The 23,798-nt window shown below is 34.5% G+C and overlaps 1 protein-coding gene across 1 annotated transcript in view; it reads right to left on the bottom strand.

The window, feature by feature from the left end:
• Positions 1 to 774: 774 nt before the first annotated feature.
• Positions 775 to 23,798, bottom strand: part of Nlg3 (Neuroligin 3) — a 57,597-nt gene continuing 34,573 nt past the window's right edge. The window contains exons 4-11 of the mRNA XM_068773081.1: positions 15,893 to 16,009; positions 14,929 to 15,054; positions 11,855 to 11,993; positions 10,052 to 10,264; positions 9,117 to 9,255; positions 4,917 to 5,068; positions 3,939 to 4,097; positions 775 to 1,630 (exon numbers count right to left, since the gene is read on the bottom strand). Coding sequence (XP_068629182.1) covers positions 787 to 1,630; positions 3,939 to 4,097; positions 4,917 to 5,068; positions 9,117 to 9,255; positions 10,052 to 10,264; positions 11,855 to 11,993; positions 14,929 to 15,054; positions 15,893 to 16,009 — 1,889 coding nt within the window. The 3' untranslated portion in view covers positions 775 to 786. The remainder of the gene's footprint in view (positions 1,631 to 3,938; positions 4,098 to 4,916; positions 5,069 to 9,116; positions 9,256 to 10,051; positions 10,265 to 11,854; positions 11,994 to 14,928; positions 15,055 to 15,892; positions 16,010 to 23,798) is intronic.

Below are 23,798 nucleotides of genomic sequence, written 5' to 3'. Positions count from 1 at the left end.
TTTATACATACATATTGTGTTGATATTTAACATAAACATGTTTATATTACACAAGATAATCGGTAAAAGATGTTAAAAATTTAAAAGTGTGAATAAATAGATAACTTGTTGTCAATTAATGCATGAAATGAAAAAGTATTTTTCAAAAAAGTTTTTACTGTAAATTTTTTGTACTGTCAGAACTTAAAGGTAAATCACATTTAAATGAAAAAAAAAAAATGTATGTAACATATTTCAGAGTGACAATTTTCGAATGAAAAACTTTATATAGGCTTCAATTTTCCTGAAAAATAAGCAATACATTTTCAGAGCTTCAACATCTATAACCAATAATCTTGTGCATTATGTCCAAAATAAAAATAGCATAAGATAAAAAAATTGTTTTAACTTAATAGTAAAATAGAGAGAAATTATTTATGTGATATTTAAACACTAAACTCTAAAATAGAGATTATATTTACCGTGGTTAGGAGGGATATACGGCTGAGCTGATGAGATAAATATTTACATAGATTTATAACCGTTTATGTCGATTTTTTTATTATTTACACACATCTATTTACATAAGAGATACACAAACACTATTATCAATCTTTCAGATATGGATTCATGTTTGAATTTTTTTTCACTATCACTTCACTGAAGTCAACCTTCTTTTTCGAGTACGTTTTTAAGTCATATGTAGTCTGTGACGTTCTCGAGAAGGTCCGGCTGGAGTCAAACGATCTCGTCATGCTGCACCACGTCACTGCAGCTGCCGGCACGCTGCAGTCAGGCGCGGTGACGTCACACACGCAACTCCTCCATCGTCACGTTCGACTTTGCGTTCAATTGCGTATTCTTCTTCGTCAGAGTACTGGTGTTTATCATTTGTATCTGATGTGCTGATAATAAAGGCTGGTTCTCTTGCAACTGTCCACTTGCAAGAGTGTTTATATTACTCTTGCCTAGTTTCGGTGGTGGTGGAGCACGTGGGAGTGTCACCATTCCTGATACATTATTACTTGGTAAGTCTGCGAACTCGGGTGGTGGTAACTGGTGGTGTGAATGTGTGTGGTGGTGACCAAGAATGGTAGCCGGGTCGTTTTTGAGACCCGTTTGGTAGGTTAAAGTGCCTTCCAGGTCTCCACATATGTTGTTTGGCATCTGACCGTTTTCGACTCGTTTCTTTAAATGCGATCCATTTGAGTGGCCATCCTGACCATTCATCCTGGTTTTATCCCTCTGGTAATATACTCCAGCGAAGATCAAGACGTTAAGAATGAGCAGTGAGCATCCGATGGCTATTGTCACACTTAGAGCGGTGGAATATGCCGCGAATCCATCTTCAGGTGGAGAAGAAGTGGAACTATCAGATTTGTGAAGATCCGTGCTTTGAGTGGCAGTATTTTGTCCAATTATATTAAAGTTCAAAGGAGATGTGACATTCAGAACTGCTAATACTGGGACTTTAGTAGCCATGCCGGTTTCTGTCAAGATCATATCTGTGATCTTTTTGAATGGCGGTGTAAATGTCTTAATGGTGGGCTGCAAGGATGAATCCTCATGCTCGAGCTGATGATGAGAAGGTGGTACGTCTTCACCTCCCGGACGATGTAAATCTGGTACCAAGTTCAACCAGAATGAAAGCCTGGGAAAAAGAAAATAGGTTAATAGAAAGTTTATTGACTATTTTATACATTTGATGCAATAAAAACCCAGTGAAATCTAAACTACTAAACTGATATTCAATATTAAATCTTATAGCTAGAGATATTGTAAACATTAATGCAGTTAATGATATCATTTACCAATTAGATTAAATTTTATGGGTAATATCATAGACTAATACTATTAATTGAGCTGTGATAGCTGAGGGGTGGAGGACCGAAAGAATAAATGATGAAGAATAAGAGACAAGAAGGACGAAAGAGAATGTGGAATAAAAATAGGAAAATCATTTTACCCGAATTTGTAAGGTCAATGCCAAACAAAAAACAGGGGGAAACGAGAAGCCCCCAATAACGACGGCCATATTAATACAATATATTAATGACAGTTCTTTCACAGGTACCTTAAAGTTTTAACTTAGATTTACCATTGACATAGGTTTATTTTGAAGCTGATTAAATGTTAAATTACACAAAATATGCGAATACATTTCATGATCTAAAAATTTTATTCCCCAAAAACGAATGTCATATGAAAACTATATATTAATGACAATTTTCTTACGAGTTCTATAAAGTTTTAACTTAGATATACCATCAACACAAATTTTTTTTTTGGGACGAAGTGAATTAAATGTGAAATTACGAAAAATTTGCGAATACATTTCATGAATAAAAATACTATCCCCCAATAACGAAGGTCATATGAAAAAAAAATATTAATCACAATTTTTTTACAAGTACCCTAAAGTTTTAACTTAGATACACGATCAACACAATTTTTCTTTTGGGACGAAATGGATTAAATGTGAAATTACGCAAAATATACGAAATCATTTCACGAACAAAAAAAAAATTTTTTTTTCGTTGTTTTTTTAGGTTTTTTGTTTCTATAGTTTCAAAGCCCTTTTAGTCACGGGTAAGACGGAGATATTGAAAGTGCATGTATCAAAGATGTAACTAAGACAGCATACCCTGAGCTAATTCAAAACGGATCGAATCGACAACAATAAATAATAAGTTTGTTTCTACTAAGCTTCTCTGTATTAATACGATACAAAGGTAAAAGATGTTCAAGCGATATTTAAGAATCTGTGACAGCTTTTCACTTAAAGTGGCGGCTGAAGTCGCTGTTAGGATATCTTGGGCCAACGCCTTTGATTTCATTCGGAATCGCTGTCGCTTGACAAGTTGGGCCCGATGTTTAGAACTGATTCTGCAGCGGCGCGCGCGCTGATTGGGCGGCCAGGAAGCAATCGCGTTCGGACTGCTATACATGTAGCGTGCTGGCTTATTGATTTACATTTTTTAGGGTAATTTTGTATATTATAAATCATGACAGTGAAAATAATACATTATCACAAGATGATTGACTACCATCATAAATCCCTTGGACGTATATGTTGGGGCAAGAATATAAAAATTACGTCTGATCAATGTGATATCCAGTGCTCATAGACGCCCACAAGGCATAGGTCTCTCGCAAAGATATTTACGGCAGGAACATACTAAAATTGGAACGCTTGGCAAAGATGTAATCAGTGGCAATAGTAAATTAAATAAGACTGTGTGCCGAGAATCGAACCTGTGATCTACAATCGCAATTATCTGCCCAATCCAGTTACATATATACAAAGACTATTTACAATGGTGTAGTATTTACAATTTTGAACCAGACACAAAGGCAGCGACTATCTCACTGATGGCGTCCGAATTCAAATCGACGTTCGATTTGAAATTCGAACGCGCAAGAATAATTTAACTTTAAAAAGTATTGTAGCCGCAGTGGCCAGTAACATGGAGCGTTCTGACGTGAACGCTAGAGAAATATCATTTGTAACGAATTTGAAATTTAACAATACATATACAAGAGCAAGAGTTGAATATCACCTTTAAAATTTCGAAATTGGAATTTTTTTAAGAAAAGGACCAATATGACCCACGGGTCACGTGACTTTGAGTAGTAGTGGGGGAGGAGGTGGCATATAAATAACAAGCGGCGACGAACTGAGCTCACTCTATGTTTGGCACTAATCGATGTAACATAACTCCTGAAGATTCCCCGTGGAGGGGTGAAGCACCTATTGAGTGATTTAACGGTGGTAATTGTGTAATTCGCATTGTTTGCCACATACGCATTTATCAGCGGGCTGGCGGGCGGTGCACTTTGTTGCACGACTACGACTGCATGTGCGGAAGTGGCTAAATATTGGTCCTTTTCTTACTTAGGATGGACTTCTGCAAAATAACGCCTGATTCCATTAAAATCAACTTATATTACTAGCTTACCTGTGTGCTCTATAATGGTTTTTTAGCTTGGACTTGATATCTATATTCAAATACTTCTTATGAACAGCCTCGTACGCGGTCCAGTCCATATTCTTCATTCTCACTCTCTCTTGTCTCCCGGCTCTGATGGGGTCACTTTCTTGGGCTTCGTTTGGGTTTCTATGTTATGAAGAAAAATTAATATTAATACGTATATATAAAATCACAGTGTTTGACTGTACTGACTTTGTTTAGCACAATGAAGTCTTTATATAATGATATTATAATAAATAAACACTTTCGGACTATATAACACTGTCCATATTGCGGTGGTAGCAATATCACGTCACACGAACTCATGCGTGTATTGCACAGACGAGACTCAAGATGCGATCACAAGATTCATAGATGTGACATCGACCACCATCTTACAGATACTGTAGTACAACCTGAGGATAGCAGTATGAATTTGTAGATTTATCTAGAAGAATATGTATTTACGCTTGTTAGTTTTATTTTAAAGAGATTACAAATAAAGAAATAGCTGTTCAACTAAGTAATTGTAATACTTATACTCGTATATCTTTGTCTGCCTTTCAGGAAAAAGGAAGCCTTATTGTCAAAGCTCCTTTAAGCTAAATCGCTTCTGAAACGCCTTTTGTTAAGATTATACAAAGTAAATCTTCGCTTTCTATATTCAAGTTATTTTACTCGTAAAATTATTATTTATAATTAAGATATAGAGTCGAAATATGAAATAACATTGAAAAAACATATATATGCTAGCACAGTTATATTTACTGATTGGTTTCATAGTTGTGTATAAATTTATATAAGCAAATATACATAAAACGAAAACAAATGAAACACGAAATACGAATAAATGAAACGAAATATAAATAAATGAAACGAAAATTCAAATAAATGAAACATGTTTTAGTTACATTTACTCGTATTATTCGTGCATAACGAAAGAGCTGAAAATCAATCTCCACTTACCCGGTCTTCGCGAAATTGCCCCAATACAGCATTACTGACTCGGAAAGCGCAACTTCCGCTTTTGTATAGTTCCGTGGGAAATGAGCCAATCCGCCTACAAGTGGTGCCCCGAAGATATATGGGAGCTCTTCGCCGTGTATGCAGCCTTGACGCTACGCAATAGAATTAAATGAAATGATTTATTTATATATTCAACAATCATATTTAAATATACACACATAAAATGTATTGCCAAATTTTCACAAAATTTGAAAACGGCTCTACCGATTCGGCTATTTTTTTATTTAATTTTTAAACCATGAGGATCTTTACTTGGAGAGATTAAAGAAAAACAATTTTCAACATTTCAGGTTTATTCGTCTACTGCGGTTATAATCCTTCCTCAAAGATTTCCAATAAGACCAGGTCAAAACGGCCTGTGTCGTCTTCCAACAACGTTAAACAGATCGTTTGTTCATCTTATGGCGGAAAGTCCTAGTTTATCATTGTCAGTCTATGGCCTCGAATCCAGAAACTTGATTTTAGGCGAGGGGCGGTGGCAGGGGCGGAATCTTCCGGATGGTCAAGATACCCTGTTTCTGGCGGAGGACAGAGTGATATGGAATTCACTACGCTATATGAGACACCGCGGTATCTCCCGGTTAAAAATCATTCCGGGCTGGTCCCATAGTCAGAGACCAGGTTTTATCGACTAACTTAGAAGTTGAAAGTAGAAGTTTATGGACCCCATTCTAAATATCCGCGAATCCAGGCTTCGTTTCTGGTAAGAGACGTCACGAGGCGTGAACCTGATGGCGTCGTCTTCAACCTTAATATACCTAGCGCTACCTATCAAACAATTGACGACAATCAGAACCATATTGAAGATATGTTAGTTTCACAAACTGTGGTATTGCTATAATAAATCAAAAGTATTACAATGGAAAAACAATCACATTATTCCTAAACTTTCTCTTTCTTCGGTTTCGTAGCAGTTGTGTTTTTACGTGGGAGGGTAGTTAGCCCTCAGCAAAAAAACCGAGTACCTCCACATGAAACGAAACAAGAATAAGCGTGTTAAACGAGATGACCTTCATGTTGGAAACGTTTCATATGCGGGAGTGGCGAAGTTCCGGTATCTAGGCTGCACCATAACGGATGACAACACCAGAGAAGAGGATATCCGTATCCAGAACTCGCTGAGATGCAGCACTTTACAAGGTTCTAGTGTCTAGGCTCCTAAGCAGAAGTACAAAAGTCCGTATCTACAAAACCGTAATACGACCAATATTGATGTATGGTTGTGAAGCTTGGACGCTAACTTTGAAAAGAGACTTTGAAAAGAACAAAAACTGCTAGTGACGGAAAGCAAAATCATGCGAAAGATCTTGGGACCAGCGAGAAATCAAGACGGATCTTGGAGGCTCCGAAAGAATGCCGAAATTGAGACTTTAGTTGCACAGCCAAATATCATTGGCGAATATAAAGCTCAACGAATCCGCTGGCTTGGTCACTTGGAGCGAATGGGATCGGATCGGAGCGTGAAGGTAGCGTACCTGGAAAAACCGAGGGGTCGAAGACCAGTGGGAAGACCCAGGTATCGCTGGATCGATCGCGTTGAGGCAGACTTGCGCGATTTGAATGTCAACCGATGGCAGACGATGGCGCAAGATAGAGGAAAGTGGAAGTCTCTCGCTTCGGAGGCCAAGTCCCACTTTGGGTCACTGAGCCAGCGGAGTAAGTAAGTTATTCCTAAATTCGTGTTCGTTGTTTATTATGAAGAGCTTTTGCTAGTACAAAATATATACAAGTAACTAGTTTAGTAAAAACTAAACAGAATTGTTAATAAAAAAAATCATAGACAAGTTAATTTGTACCTTAATTTAAGGTGTAATAAGGTTGAATTTAGATTTATGAATGTCCTGGTAAGGTCATTGGCTTACTGCATCGTTAGACGAACATCTGTCCCGGCAAACGACGTAACTTGAGAACTCACTGGCTTCATTAAACGGTGCTTTTAACTGACCATTTTAAAAAGACCTCTAACAAGACGCGGAGTGTGTGTTATAAAGACATTTACAATTTGGTCGCTTATAACGACGTGTGAAGGTAAAGTATTTAGTGAGTTTATAAAGGAGTTTCTTTATAAAACTCTTCTTCTCATAACTCTTAATGATTGCGGCGAAGGAAAAGCTGAAATTGTTATTTAAAACCTACGAGTGCTATGTTTAAAAAATCAAAGATTTGGTGCTTTAAAATCGTCAATTGACAATATTTTTATTTACTCTCCCGCTATTGGGTGCCTCTCGTACCCAATTCGTATATTTTTTTTATTTTCATTATCGTCTTTCATACATCGTATGATCTTTCGTTCTTTTCATTCTTGCCACAATTCTTCTGTCTTTCCCTTTCGCTCTGTAACGCCTTTCATACATCCCTCATTACTCTTTTACATTTATATTATTTTATTTCTATATAGGATGATTACAATATCACTTGATTTTTGTTATTTACATTTTTATTAGCTTTTATTTCTATCTATTACTATACTTATTTCAATTGACAATTAGAGACTTCGCTGATAGCAAAGCAATATCATTTCGCTCAGCTAAATCATTTTGAAGGCTGTTTTGTTTATTAAACAAGTCAGGTTTCGATTAATAGATGTCATGCTTTGGTCCTTTTCGACTTTTTTGCAAAAAAACTCGACTTATATCACCTCATAACCATCCTATTCGCCTGATTTGGATTCGTGAGACTTCTTGTTTTTACCAAACCCAAAAAGCCTTAAAATTGAGGAGATAAAAACCGAATCGAAGGTATTAAAGGCTATACAGGAACAAGACTATTCCGACTGTTTCGAGTACTGAAAAAAGAATTAGCAAAAGTGTGTTTTATCTAACGTGGATTACTTTGAAACGGATAAAATTGTTTTGGAAGAATAAATAAAGAATTTATATTTTATAGATAAATTATTCTTACTCTTTGATTACAGTATTATAATATTAATATCTGTAATATTAAATAGTTTATTATTTTTAATACAATTAGTCTGTAGAAATATAAAATGTTAATAGCCGCTGAAGCCTTAAAAGTGGGGACTACATGCTGATAAGAGCAGTGTTGAGTGTCTGCCCTCAAGGTGGATATATACCTTTTTAAGTATATGACAGATTCTGGATACAGGGTTGCCCATTGGTCCTATTTTTAATCTAGGGGAGGCATATGACCAGCAGTGGGTGGCTAAAATTACGTCAATTATGACGATTTATAGTCAATATGTATGTTGTTTTTTTTTAATCTAAAACAAACCAATAATTATATTAGTTAAAATATATCCTTATAGTTTAACTAGGATGTCATTGATTTAAAAAAAAAAAAAACACAAAAAGTCTTATAATATCTTGCTACAGTGTAAATGATTTTTAAATGATAACAATGCTTGAAAATTGATTACTATGTCTTCTAAATCAAGTAAACCAAAAAAAAAAAAAAAACAGAAAAAAAAATCAAAATCCTTCTGAATTTAACGTGAGATACTGACTGTAACTTGCGATCGTATGTGAAAGGTTTGATTCCCTTGTAAAGCCTTATATGATTCACACTGTATTAACTATATATTATTGCTATAGCTCATAAAAAAATTTCCAAAGGATGTACAGCAGCGTTATCTGCGTACCAAAATACCACAATTCAATCACCAAACAGCCTCCTAAGCTTGGTGATAATGGTATATTCCCATATAGATATCTTAGTGGAGGCTTTGCAGTGAGTGAAAGGACGAAGCCATTAGGAAGGACTCTTGGTGGTTAATAGAAACAATTCGATCACCAAACAGCCTGCTAAGCTTGGTGATAATGGTATATTCCCATATAGATATCTTAGTGGAGGCTTTGCAGTGAGTGAAAGGACGAAGCCATGAGGAAGGACTCTTGGTGGTTAATAGAAACAATTCGATCACCAAACAGCCTGCTAAGCTTGGTGATAATGGTATATTTCTATATAGATATCTTAGTGGAGGCTTTGCAGTGAGTGAAAGGACGAAGCCATTAGGAAGGACTCTTGGTGGTTAATAGAAACAATTCGATCACCAAACAGCCTGCTAAGCTTGGTGATAATGGTATATTTCTATATAGATATCTTAGTGGAGGCTTTGCAGTGAGTGAAAGGACGAAGCCATTAGGAAGGACTCTTGGTGGTTAGTAGAAAATATTTGCTTACCTGAGGATAATCACCGTATTTTGTTTGATAATCAAATACGTAGAGATAAGAGTTGCGTCGAAGAGCCGAATGGGTGTCCGCTGTCAAAACTATTGGTGCTACAACTTGCGCGTCGCTCAGGGCTTCAAGCGTTTCGTCTCTGTTAGAAATGATCTTTAGGTTAAAATTACATATTAATGTTTAACTGTAGTCAATTTTTAAGTGACAATTGGCGAACACATCGCTTGTTCAACTGATGGCGATAGACGTAACGTGGGTACGACCACTAGGTGGACTACTGACATAGTTAAAGTCGCGGGAAATCACGGGAAGTCGAGGTAAGTCGCGGGAAGTCGCGGGAAGTCGCGGGAAGTCTCGGGAAGTCGCGGTAAGTCGTGGGAAGTCGCGATAAGTCGCGGTAAGTCGTAGGAAGTCGCAGTAAGTCGCGGGAAGTCGCTGTATATGGGCAGCGGAGGACCAGGCATCGTATCGATCTTCGAGAGAGACCTATGCATTGCAGAGAGCGTCTGTCGACTGAAAGGAAGTCACTTTAGAAGAGAATTCTGGATTGATTAAAAAAATTGTTCTACGCTGCCTATGGCGTCACCTAGAAGAGAATCCAAATACATCGCGTCTATCGTGGTCACCACTCTAGAACTTATCTACGGTCATTGATTGCATGTGCCCAGCATACTGCAACTTCAGATAAGCTATTTTTCATACTACGTCGTTGACCTTAGTTCCTATAAATATATTCTATAAATACGTGATACACATATACATCAATACTAATACACAATACATGGTATTTATTATTCTATTAGAGAGATGTATGAGAATTCTTTAAGACCGATCATCGGGGCTATCTTTGGGGGAAGTCGATGCGGCTAGAGAGCTGAAATGAATGAATGAATGATTGGTTAAATGAATGATTGAATGAAATTCTAATACTCTACCTTATGTTTATAGGATGTTGAACGGGCTTTTCCCAATCGGTGTATTCGTTGATAATTGTAGCGAGTATCTCCGACAAATGGTAGCTGTATGTGTTCCTTACAAAGGACTTCAGAATTTTGGACCTCCTGTCCGCCTCGATGCCGTATTGAACGTCGTCACCGCTGAACGCGAAGTAAGCCTCCGCTTTCGTTACGCCTAGCATTAAATCGTACCTGTGGGGAAAATAGCATTTCATTTTCTTTCTTTTTTTTCGCACACAAAAAACATTTTTCATGTATATATATATATATATCTAATATATAAAATTCTCGTGTCACGGTGTTCGAACTTGAACTCCTCTGAAACGGCTTGACTGATTTTTACCAAATTTAATATGCGTATTCAGTAGGTCTGAGAATCGGCTACTATCTATTTTCTATACCCCTAAGTGATAAAGGTTGTTCACACTTAAAAATTTTTTTTTGTTTTTATTTTTTTATGATACAGCATATAAGAATACATACCACCATAAATTTTCACCCCTCTACGATCAACCCTTATTTTTTATTTGTAAATTAAAATATCAATTTTTTTTGCAAAACAACGTTTGCGGGATCAGCTAGTATATATATATGTTTGTGTGTGTGTGTGTGTGTATATGTGTGCTATCGATATATTATTATATGTACACAAAGGTGATAAATAGTCAATTATTGTATTTATATTTTGTTCTCGTTTCGTATTTACATACATAGTTCGATAGCTGTGCTTATTTTGAAACAATTATTAATAAAAATATATCTATATGCTAACAATACCTTGAATTGAACTGTCGTAGCTTAGCGGTAGAGAACTGAGACTTGTGATTTTAGATCGTGGGTTTGAGTTTGTGTATTAATTATATGAGATTGCTTTTGCTCGTAAATAATGTGTGTGTGTGTGTGTGCCGATTAGTGAGAGGCCCTACTGCCATAGGTTTTACGAAGGATACGCCCCTAAAAACCTTTTTGGCCTATTTAATATAACCATGCTGTATAAAGTGATCACTCTGAAAAATGTTAAATTATTTTTTACCTTTATCAACGCGACCAGCCAATAAATTCTTGTAGTATAACATCTGAAGGGACGGATAGTAAAAAAGAAGTAATTTTGATGGTAATCAAAAAGTTGGAAAGTAATTAAGTTAGTTAATATTCTTTTCTAGGTTGGTAGGACTGTCTATAGCATTTGCCGAGCGTCTGTTTATCAAAAGTTGAAATATCATTCGACTCAGCCATCTACAAGGATGTTTTGTGTTTCGCGTCAATTTTTTATTTAATGGAATCAGGCGTTACCTCGCGGAAGTCCATCCTAAGTAAGAAAAGGACGAATATACCACTTCCGCACATGCAGTGGTAGTCGTGCAACAAAGTGCACCGTCCGCCAGCCCGCTGATAAATGCGTATGCGGCAAACAATGCGAATCACACAACCTCCACCGCCAAATCACTCAACACGTGTTTCACCCCTCCACGGGGCATCTTCAGGAGTTATGTTACATCATATTGGTGCCAAACACACGTTTGTACGAATTACAAAAATAGCGTACAACGCGTAACATAGATCACATATCTACTTGAGGTTTTCGGTTCTGTGGTGGAGATCACAGATGGGCAAGGGTGGTGTGGGATTCCTTCCACAAGATGAATAGGCGATCTTGTTAAGATTGCCAGTAGAAGTTGGATCCAGGTCGCTGTCAACCGGTATTAGAAATTTAAGGGGGAGGAATATATCCTATAGAGAATATGTTTCGGCTGTAGTGGTGGTGAAGATGAGGTAACTTACTTCGTTAATTGTGCCACAGCGCTCTTCCTCATGAGAACTGCCTTGATGAGGTTAACAGCAGTTTGTTTCCCGGACCTGTTGATGGTTTGACCACCCCAATCGTATCCGCTGTCTGGATTCATCAGCATATCACCTGTATCTGATATCGATAGTGTTTTATTGATGATGATTTAAATTATAAAATTTTAAAATATTTAAATTAAAATTCGACGCAGTATTAAAATTAAATTTAGTCGAAGATTTGTTATTTCGTGTCATGTACAAACAAACTTATACTGTTGTCGTTGTCAGGTTTTTAAATGAATTGCTAGAAGCAATAAGTCGCTTAATCGATACTGGCTTTTAAAAATATGGTAAAAGAGCACTTCTTTGACCTCCAATATATATATATATATATATATTGGATATATCTTAAATATATATATATATATCTTAAATGTGTGGTATGTTTTTAGTTCTATCTTACAACGCCCAGAAACCTCAAACTACCTTTTCCTTTACTTCTCTCATCTCCATCTAAAGGTTGTCTGGTAGAGATCGCCTCGAGCTATAAGACCGCCTGTCATATATCTGTATGATTTTATTTGTTACATTTCCTTTTACATATATTCTTATTGCTATTTTTATGGACAATAAAGTATAAAATACTTGAATAAAATTAAAGAACGCAGGCTGTATTTGTAAAAATCATTCGACTTTTAATTTGATTATATTCAACAACTTGAAAGACTCGTTCAAAGCTAACTATCTACAATGACATCTTTCAACTTTAATTAAAACTTCAAATTATTTAAACTAGTCATGATTTGAAAAGAGCTTACAAAAGTCTGAATTTTTAATTATTTTATTACTATCGAAAATGTTCTTAACGTCGCAAAAATACAATGTTTTTCAAGCTGAATTAAGATTTGAAAATATATACTAATATATATATATATATATATAGCTCTAATGATTTTTGATTCGCCAATAATTAAGCCAAACAAACTATTAAACATTAATATAAATACATTTTGAAAAACTTTTAAGTTAAACAGTTTTTTGATACCCATATTGTGGTGGTTGTGGAAAAATATGTACCTAGTCCGCCATATTGGAACGGCGTCCATCTTAAATTTTAAATTTTGACATAATCATCGTGTTTTACTAGTGTAGCCCTTTCATTTGATACCCATATTGAGGGGGTTAAGGAAAAATATGTAATCCGCCATTTTGTATCGGCGGCCATCTTAGATTTATAATGTTATTGATTTTATTATATTGTATTGTCATCTAAATTATGTGTGTATACAAAATTTCAGATCAATCTGACAACAGGAAGGTGCTTTAATTTCAATTTATAATTCTGTCCCAAATAAATAGACAAATTCCGTACGGGTCGAACTAAATAAAACCGTTTAATAAATTAATTTTAAAATATCGACCGGTTCGATAGATCGCAAGAGGAAATTGTATTTATGAAAATTTGTCAAAGAAGAAAAGTCAACCCGAAGAAACGAAAGTAATGATACAAGAAGGCACATTAACGAAAAACGTTGAAGCACGAGCAAATAAAATGAGAAAACTTCGTAAGAAAATTTAATAACGCGGGAAACGCGTTCATTTTGTCAACGGTGAAGTTGTGATAAACTTTGGTATTGGAAATATGGTACGTTACGTGAATACCGTTAACATTGTAGGTTTTCCTACAGAGCCTGACAATTCGAAACTATAAATTATTAACATTATCAAACTTAATTGTATACTTAAAGTTAATATCAGTTACTTAAATTTAAGTAGAAATATAAAATCGAACCTTACATACAACTATTTAATGGAATCAGGCGTTACCTCGCGGAAGTCCACCCTAAGCAAGAAAAGGACCAATATTTAGCCACTTCCGCACATGCAGTGGTAGTCATGCAATAAAATGCACCGCCCGCCAACCCGCTGATAAATGCGCATGCGGCAAACAATGCGAATTACACAACCGCCGCCGCCAAATCACTCAACACGTGTTTCAACCCTCCACGGGGCATCTTCAGGAGTTATGTTACACCGATTAGTATCAAACACAGAGGCTCTGTGTCTTTTCTTGCTTACATACAACTTTTGAAAGCATTGGAAAAGGAGAGGATGGCAAACACCAATAAGCCCATCCTAGATCGGCTCGAAATCAAAACCTATGTCTTCAAGGTATGGAACTAAAATCGTAAAGTATTTTGTCCAGATCGCTTGCAGACAATAGGATAACAGCTGATTAGAAACCTTACATTTATCGTATATATCATTCGTCACAGATGTTCACTGCAGAGCATAGGTCTTTCTTAAAGATCAGCATAATTACCGGTTTTGTCCTGCCCTTATTCGGGGACTTCCCGAAACTTTTTGAACCTTTGAAAGCATTTAGATATGATATTTATGACTTATTGTACAAGACAAACAGGTCTGCTAAAAGAAAACAGACTGAATCCGTCAAAGTAAAAAAACCGCATGCACCCACCCTTTGAGTCCATTAAAATATGAAAATATAAGACATTTTCCTTCGACCATGGAAGAAGGAGATGCAGGTTCTGCCAAAAGAAAACTGTCGTGTATTGCATAAAATGCAACACAAGATTATGTTTCGTGACAGGAAAAGCCCGCAGAAATTGTTTTTTTTTTTAATTTTTATACAAAATAAACTGTACTTCAGTATCAATTAGTTATAAAATGTTCATTTCTGGATTTTTCTTTAATAAAAAAAAAAACATAAAAATAATTATAGTTTTTATTTTCCGAACATATAAATCTGACACCACTTTTCCCAGCAGTGGGCTATTGTATTATTTTTTCATTTTTCCAGAACTTTATGACATATCCCCTGAAGCTACAAAATTGCGAATTCATATATTTTGAATATTTTTATCGGTGCCAAATTAAGGGTTAACTATGCCGTTGCTCCACATAGTAGAGTGACCTCGTCGCGTTGAACAACTCTTCGTGTGACTTTGGTTCTTCTACAGATCTTCTCGTCTCTTCTTCTACTTCGAAGCGAAGCTGTTTTTATAGATAAGCATGATATTAAGATATTTTAAGTCAATAACAGGTCTTACCTATGACCACACCGTCGACACTCGGACCAAACGCGTAGGAGAAGTCTGGTGCTCTTACAGGCGCTGACAATAAAGCTTCCAGTGGCCTTTCACGAAGACATTTCAGAAGTGCCGGTGGTGTCAGTTCTGTACAAATGCTTATATATACATAAAAAATATTTATTATTACACATAAACATACAAACAATCATAATAATTGGTCATACAATTTTTAACTGAGTTTGCTATTTAAGGAGAAGTATGCCGTAACGGTATTCTATAATCAAATATCCTGTATGAAAATTAAAAAAAATCAAAAGGAAAATTCCTCTCAATTGTCAGAAATCGAAAGAGATGGAAAAAATTTGGTTAATTAAATAAAAACTTTTTTGTTAATAGACAAAACGGGAGGTGTAATTTTTTAAAGTAAAAAATATATTATTAATGTATTTTATCGAAATTTTAGTATATATCTTAAAGACAATCGAACGACACACACATACACATTAAAATATTTATTTTTTTGGAAATTTGTTAGGATTTTTGTAAACACTTGCCGGATGGTTAAACTTACATATATAATATCACAGAATAAGGAATCTCAATCTCAGTTACAAAGATTTTTAAATAACCAAGTAAAGTATTATATACTTTGAAATTAAACATTTTTTTAATGAACGCGCCCTTAACTCCTCTTATAGGTAGAATTTTAAAAAATCCTTTCTTAGCTGATATATACTTAGCAAAAAAATTATCGTTATGAAATTTCATGTATCTTAACTTTATACGTTCAGAGATATAGTGATGAGTCAATATATAGGAAGAAATCTCATTTACGTCATGTTGTCGAGTCTTCTTCATTACTGTCGATTCCACCGCGCGGTGCTCCATTTATACGTTTACGAACAACTAGCGCCATCTGTCGACGTTGAATAAAACTACTGTATATAGATAATAAATTATTTTGGATATTCTTGCACCTTACCGGGGGAACAATTCGCGTGCGTTGCGACTATCGATGCGTATTTATGTGGATCAGCGACCAGAGACCACGGGCTGAGACCGGAGCCCGACATCAATACAGCTCTGTGAAATAGTAAACCTGAAAATATACGACTATATTAGTGTTTCATTACAAATAAAATTATCAATAATTTATTTTACATCATCACATATAAATCTTTGAATTACCCTCTCCTATCTTTAAAATGTACAATTCTTATAACAGAATATTTGAACAATTGCCTGACATCGAATTCTTTAGCGGCTTTTATAGAGTCCTTAGAAACCATCTTAAAAATTCACAGTATCCATACCAGACTATTAATTTTAATTGAGTATTTTTAAGGAGCCTTGAAGAAGATTTTGTGCCAGAGGATACATTTACAAATTAAGAGCTCTTTTGGTGTCTAAATTCGAAAGCCATATGTTTCCTCCTACGATCCCTTTTCTCTTCAATGTTTGTGTAATGTTGTATAAAGAATAATTTTTAATGTTGTGTCACCTATAAAGGAACACGACAGAACCATTATTTATACGATAAGTTTGTATGTAATTTTAATTTATGTGTACTGCTGCTGATGTATGAATAAATAAAAGAATTAAATCATCTTTTAAGCCCAAGACCTTTATTTAATAGCACCGATTAGAAACAGCCTGCGTAGCGTCTTCCGACAGCCTTAAAAAAGTCGTAACAAAGGTAGACGACCTTGTGAATGGACGTCATACGCTTCGCTTCCGAACCGTGGTATTCACTCAGAACCTTAAAGTCCAAGCGGCCACTCTTTGTACTATGTGGCCTGTGACCTTCACTTGCTTCTATATGTACACACACACATACACACACACACACATGTACACACACACACCCATATTTTTTTATTTATCAGAGAAAGCTGCGGCTAAATCCACCCCGCGAAGTAATGCCTAGCGGCCATGCCGCGGGGACCAGGGATACCGAAGAAAGAGGATTGTTTTTAGTCGGTATTGACGCCTAGATCTAGTCCGACATACGGGGCACCACCATCAGGCCCTATGATACGTAAACGTATTTTTAAACCTCTTCGAAAAAAAAAAAAAACACCCATATGTACAAACACACACACACATATATATATATATATATATATATATATAACCGAATAAGAAAAACGATACATTAAAGTATGTAAAATGCTGTATATATTATACACAGATGACATATACAAGATTATACTCATAGAACGAGGGTGACCGAAGTAGCTCGAATAATTGATCGCTGCTGAAATAGCAGAAACCGGTGCAGATCGCTCGTGCAATTGATTGACGAGATGGAAGTCACTGGAAGTAACTGGATACGGGTAGCACAAAACAGTTCCTAGTGGTGATCTATAGCAGAGTTCTAAGTTTTACGGTGATCAACCTAGGTTAATCATTTTAAATGTGATGATTTAAGAAAATGTAAAAAGAAATGAGGAATGAATTAAAGGTGATACAGAGCAAAAGAGAAAGACAGTAGAATTGTGGAATGAAAGAATAGACTGAAAAACAATGTGAAGTATGAAAAAAGAGAAAGAAAATAATAAAAAATTCTGTGAAAAATTAAATAAATTTGCCCAAAAAGTCCGTCTCACAAAAGATAGGGGGTACGAGAAGCCCTCAATAGCGGGGGCCATAAAAAAATGTGATGATTTCAAAATGGTAAATAGAAAAAATATCCACTTAAACTCTTTTATAATTAAATAAATATTTCTAGCAAAGTTAGAATATTGCTAAGATGCCAAACAAGATATTTTTCGCCTAAAAAGAGTTTGTGAAAAAGGAATTCATTGAATATAGGCAATTGATACAGTTGAACTAAAAGTCAATAACGCTCATAATATAGTTGGCTGTTGCCATGGTGGTAAAAATGTTATTGAGTTAGAAAGAAATATCAAGAAGAACGCATGTGTAGTCAAAGGGGAAAATGATCCACGCATTACTCCCTTCCGCGACAGTGAACACGGGAAATATGAAGCGAAACGTTGAATTTTCTGAACATTATCCTTTCGTATCCATCTTTAAATATATTATTCTTCAGGGATTCCGGTTTGTAACAATGAGTTTTTTGAAGCTTGTACCGTTAAATTTATTACGTAATTTTGCAAGAAAAATAATATATCTTTACTTCAACTTCTCTTCTATATATCTTTAAATTAAATTCAAAATATATTTATTAGAGTATACATTTACACTCAATTTTGTGTTGTCAACAATATATATCATTATTAAAATCTCAGTGTATTTAACAACTTAGCTGCCGGTCTCGCGCCGGCGCGAGATCCTTGCTGATTAACTTTTATGAGCCAATACTGTTCCGGCATCACGCAAAGTAACATGTTCCGCGATTTTTTATTTTTATTACCTTATTTATGTTAATAATGTTACTTAGTTAATGACATTTGAGTCATTTTTAAACAATTAAACAAGAAAAAAGAAAGTTGGATACTACTTTATACCAAGTTCAAGACACTAGCAGTAAAACTTCTAATTTGTAAGTTTGTTACCAACCGTCCGGAATTGAATTGAGAGGTGTCGGCCAGAAACTCATGAGCTGTCAATCTTCTTTAAATTAATTTGACAATGTTTGACGTACGAATTACAGTACCTGGCTATAAATATAGCACATCGACCTTTAGAAAGAGACAATCGGCTAATTTCGGTTTCGTAGAGCACTGTCTCTGTCCCACACTACGTATGTGACTTTTTGTCAGTGGTTGTGTTTCGTGCGACAAAGATAACGCTCTACGAAGCCGAAATTAGCCGATTGTCTCTTTCCAAAGTTCGATGTGCAATATTAATCGCCGGGTACTGTAATAGGTGTAACTGAAAATTAGTCGTCAGTTGAATACATTTTAAAAATGGCGCTTTCCACGTAGCGAAGCTCGAAGGCCCTTCTAGAAACTTCGGTTGGGCAGTCAGATTTATAGAACATCAATCGAAAATGAATCAACAAACCAAGTTCCACACAAAGATCTTGAATGCTGTGATAAGAACTATTTAATAAAATGCTTTTAAATTAAATTTAAACTAAATAAAGATCTGTCAATGGTCAACAAAAAACCAAAGTATGAAGTTTATATTATGACGAAATAAATGAGATAAATATTAATATTTTATCACCGTTCTCGACAGTTCATTTAGATCGTGCAGCTAAATTGGAAATCTGTCTGTTCCGTTAAAACATTTCAAAATCTGTTAAACAAATTCCCTCTTTAATCATATATGTTGACCGCATTTCATTCGTGTTTTAGGTGCTTTGATTAACACTGGTAATATAATCAATAAAGGAAATAAACATTCAAGTGCTATAAGGCTTATGTATTCTAACACGTATATATAAAAGAAAATCTTCCTTAGTTTTATAGAAGGACATTTGCGATCTCTAACAACCTATATTAAATATTATATAAGTTACCAGTTAGCAATATGTATTAAATATTACATAACTTAGTAGTTGGCAATCTGTATTAAATATTATATGACTGAGCAGTTGGCAATCTTTATTAAATATTATATAACTTAGTAGTTAACAATCTGTATTAAATATTATATGACTAAGCAGTTAGCGATCTCTATTAAATATTATATAACTTAGCAGTTAGCAATCTGTTTTAAATATTATATAACTTAGCAGTTAACAAACTGTATTAAACATTACTCCTTTATTTTTTTTTTCAAAGTTTACTATTTTCTCTATCATTAAATGTTTGTATTTACATTCTGCCATCTGGCTATTGTCTGTTTGATTAAAAAAACTGATTTAAATAATTCAAGCTTTGCTATGGTTAAAACCGTAAAAATAGGTCTTTAATTGAATAAAAAGCCAGACTATCGTTACAGGCAATTTTAATTTGTTTTACTATAGAATATTACTATATATAAACATACGTATGTTATTTATCCAGAAATTTTGGCGTGGCCACAAATAAAACCACTATCGCGTATAAAGATTTCCATCCCATGTTGAGTAAGCGAGTTTTCAGATTACAGTTACCAATCACAAACACAGCTTTCGGGAACCATTTAAATCGATATATGTTTGCTTTTATTGATGATGAGAGAGAAAACGATTTTAAAGCAATGAAATAATAGTTGAGTTTGTTGCATTAATTTCCACCCAAAATTAAATATTTATTGTCTTTTCTAGAGTTTAAATTCAATATTGTTTTTTTTTTCGTATATCTTAAAAGACTGCGTACTTTGAATCTGTTTCAATGTATTCATAATCTTATTTTGTATATTGTCTTGCAAACAGATCTGTTAATCTGGTACAGGACTTGCCTAGTGGAGCAAAAGTATTCATGTTGACTCAAATAGATTATAATAACTGTAATTTTAATTTTATAATGTAATGCGACTTTATATAAGGCTTTATTCGGTAAAGGTTGACATGCACAATTTTACAACATTTAATTTACTATAAATAAACATATAGTCAACCTTCTTCTGTTTGCCTGTTGTTGGCAAAGGCCTCCTCCATCACCTTTCCATTCTGTTTTGTGCCGGTCTTGACCATAAACATCCTGCTGTTATTTTTATAATTCTCCTATCATCTAAATTGCCGGCTTCTATTTCTCTTCCTATTCCTGGAGTATGGCATCTGAAGATATAGACAGTTCATAGATTTTTCTTTTTTTTAATTTTGTTGTGACTTCCGAGATCTTTATGTTTCTGATTTTTTTTTGACCCCCGCTATTAGGGGCCTCTCGTACCCCTATTTATGGTGGGATTGGGACTTTATTAGCATTTAATTTATTCACTTAATTATTTTATTTTCATTCTCTTCTCTTTCATTCTTCACATAATCTTTCATTCTGTTCTTTTATACCACAATTCTGCTTTCTTTCCCTTTTGCTCTGTTTTACCATTCATTCATCCTCTTTTTATTTTACATTTTCTTAATTTCTAGTTTTGTTGTATCACATTTTTATCTTTATCTTTATCACAGTTTAATATTATTTATTTTTACGTATCTTTTTTGTTTTTGTTTTTGTTTGTTGATGCCTAACTTTTATTTTTTTCTATTGCATATTGTATAATTCTTTTGCAATAACTGAGGAATTCTTTCAAGGTTCCTTTACGCCTATCAGGGAGGGTATTGTCTCCTATGTTTCTGATTGTCGCATTGCGGATTTTTTTGGAGTTCTTGTACTCTGTGAGTGTGTATTATATGTATACTGTAAGGGCCTAGGTCTGACAGCCGTAGGTAAGGATGCGAAGCATAACAGTTTCCGCTAGTATAATGTTTATGTATCTCGGTTTTTCATTATCTCCTCAAGTAACTCTTACATGCATTAGCAATTCTTATATTATTTTGCTATGTGGTTTTTTTTATGACCGCCGCTATTGGGGGCCTCTCGTACCCCTATCTTGTGGTGGGACAGGGTCTTTTTTGGGCAATTTATTTTTTTCACTTAGTTTTTTTTTATTTCCGTTCTTTGCTTCCATTCTTCACATGATCTTTCATTTCTTCTTTCTTACCCTTTTGCTCTGTTCGTCTATCATTCTTCCCTTTTTCTTTTTACATTTTTTGATTTATATTTTTATTTTACATTTTTTTTACACATTATTACTTATTCTATAATTATTTCTATCACAGTTTTGTTTCTATTTACGTTTTTAATCTTTTTATCTTTTTATACTCTGTTTGTTTTATTTCTTTCTATCGCCCTTTTGGCGATCTCTTTACAAAGGGATATGAACGCCTGTTTGTCATCGCCGCCTATTAGGGAGGCTATTGTCTCCTCCCTGATTTCAACGCCAGACCGGCACTCGAAGCCGTGCCGGAGTCCCTCGAATGCGAGACACCGGGCCACAAGGTGGATCACGGTCTGGTCCACGCCCGGTTCACAGAAGCACGAGGGGTCCTCCTTGAGCTTGAACCTGTGGAGGTACTCAGAGAACCCCCCGTGCCCCGTGTACTATGTGGTTTAATACTATACATGTATATATAGTAGTACATAAATACTACTCTGATCAAGAAGTAAGGTGAAATTTTTATTTAAAATTCCCGGGCATTAAAAATGTAGTTAATTTTATTTCTTTCCGCGATCTTGACTATTTCTTTGATTCATTTATTTATTGACCTGCCAATACTGTATCTTCCTGCACGCGATACACACTTTCGACCACAACTGAAGGCGGTGTGTTTGTATATAAAATGATAAGAAAAAAAAGTTTAGTAAAAAGTTTTTATCAGTTTTAATTGGCAATACTATTAGGCACAGATTATATTCATGTTTGCGGTGTTTTTGAAAACAGAATTATTAACAGTACAGTACAGTCACTAATAATTTATTATTTCAATGTTTACGTAGCAACTCAGGCAATTCCATCGAATGTTATTTATCGGTCGAATATTCAAATGGCCAGGAACCGGAGCGAATAACGCATTCATACACTTTTGTTTGAATCATAAATCACTGTTAGTTTCAATACTCTGAAATACAGTTCTATTTGCCTTCGATGTCATAAAATTTATTGTGGTGTGCGAGTGTTTTATATCAAATGAACTGAATCCTATCAACAAATATGGTAATTAAAGGTTTCAATGTATTTTTATATGTCTGAATTACTCAGGTGTGTCAAACTTTGAAAATAAGACTAAAAAAGGTTGAAGAAATTATACTGTGGTTTATAAAAAGAGACTATATACTTCGGCATTACGTTGACGGTTATGTGTAAAAAGTATTTTAAATAAATAAATGAATATATTCATTGCTTACCTAGGGTAAAGCTTTTGAAATCGAGACAACTTTTGTACAACAATGGCTGGACCGATTTTGACGGGACTTACTTACTTGCACGTAGCTAATGTAATAAGGAGTAACTTAGGTTACTTATGTTTTAGAAAAAATTCCTTAATGAAAAAAAATTTTTTTTTCGTTAAATTTCTTTTGTATGAAGTTCAGTCAGCTATTTTTAAAATAAAATTCTTTTTTGAAAATTGAAGAACCTTTTGGTTTTAATTTAAACAGAAAAGAAAATTACAAGTGATTATTCTCAAGTTAACAATTGGGACATCATTACTGTGTTATAATTAAAGTGCTTTCGGTCAAATTATTGAGATAACGAAGTGCTTTATTAAACAAAATGTGGAGCTTTAATATTGTAGTCTACCAGTGCTTATTGCGAATAATATCATCATCTCGACCGCAACAATATGTCCATTCAAGGGCTTTCGAAATACAAAATCTCATCATCATTATTTTTATTTTTTTTAAACGGTTTTTATTTAAACGGTTTTATTTAGTTCGACCCGTACGGAATTTATTTGGATCAAAATTAGAAATTGAATTTTGAGCACCTTCCCGTTGTCAGATTGATCTGAAATTTGGTACACACATTTAATTTAGATGACAATACAATATAATAAAATCAATAACATTATAAATCTAAGATGGCCGCCGATACAAAATGGCGGATTACGTATTTTTCATTAACCGCCTTAATATGGGTATCAAATGAACGGGCTACACTAGTAAAACACGATGATTATGTCAAAATTTAGAATTCAAGATGGACGCCGTTCCAATATGGCGGACTAGGTACATATTTTTCAACAATAACAACAAAATGGGTATCAAAAAACCGTTTAACTTAAAAGTTTTTAAATGTATTTATTAAAACTAGTACATAACTTTTTAATGTGATGTTACGTTGGTTTTAAAATACAAAATATAGATCAATTTAAGAAATATGACATTACTTTACTTACCCCTACTAAATTACTTTTGTCGAAATATATGTGGTATTTTTCTAATAATTTAATTATGCATACGATATTTAAATATAAAATATTGATTAAAAATAAATTTAGTTTTATCATTAGCCAGGATTTTCGTCAAATAATAAAACTATGCATTGTGTGC

Source organism: Battus philenor, unplaced genomic scaffold (assembly GCF_028537555.1).
Source record: "Battus philenor isolate CCGP_79_NKW_IND1 unplaced genomic scaffold, ilBatPhil1.0.hap1 SCAF_5, whole genome shotgun sequence".
NCBI classification, from domain to species: Eukaryota; Metazoa; Arthropoda; class Insecta; order Lepidoptera; family Papilionidae; genus Battus; species Battus philenor.
This window is presented reverse-complemented; position numbering and strand designations above follow the sequence as displayed.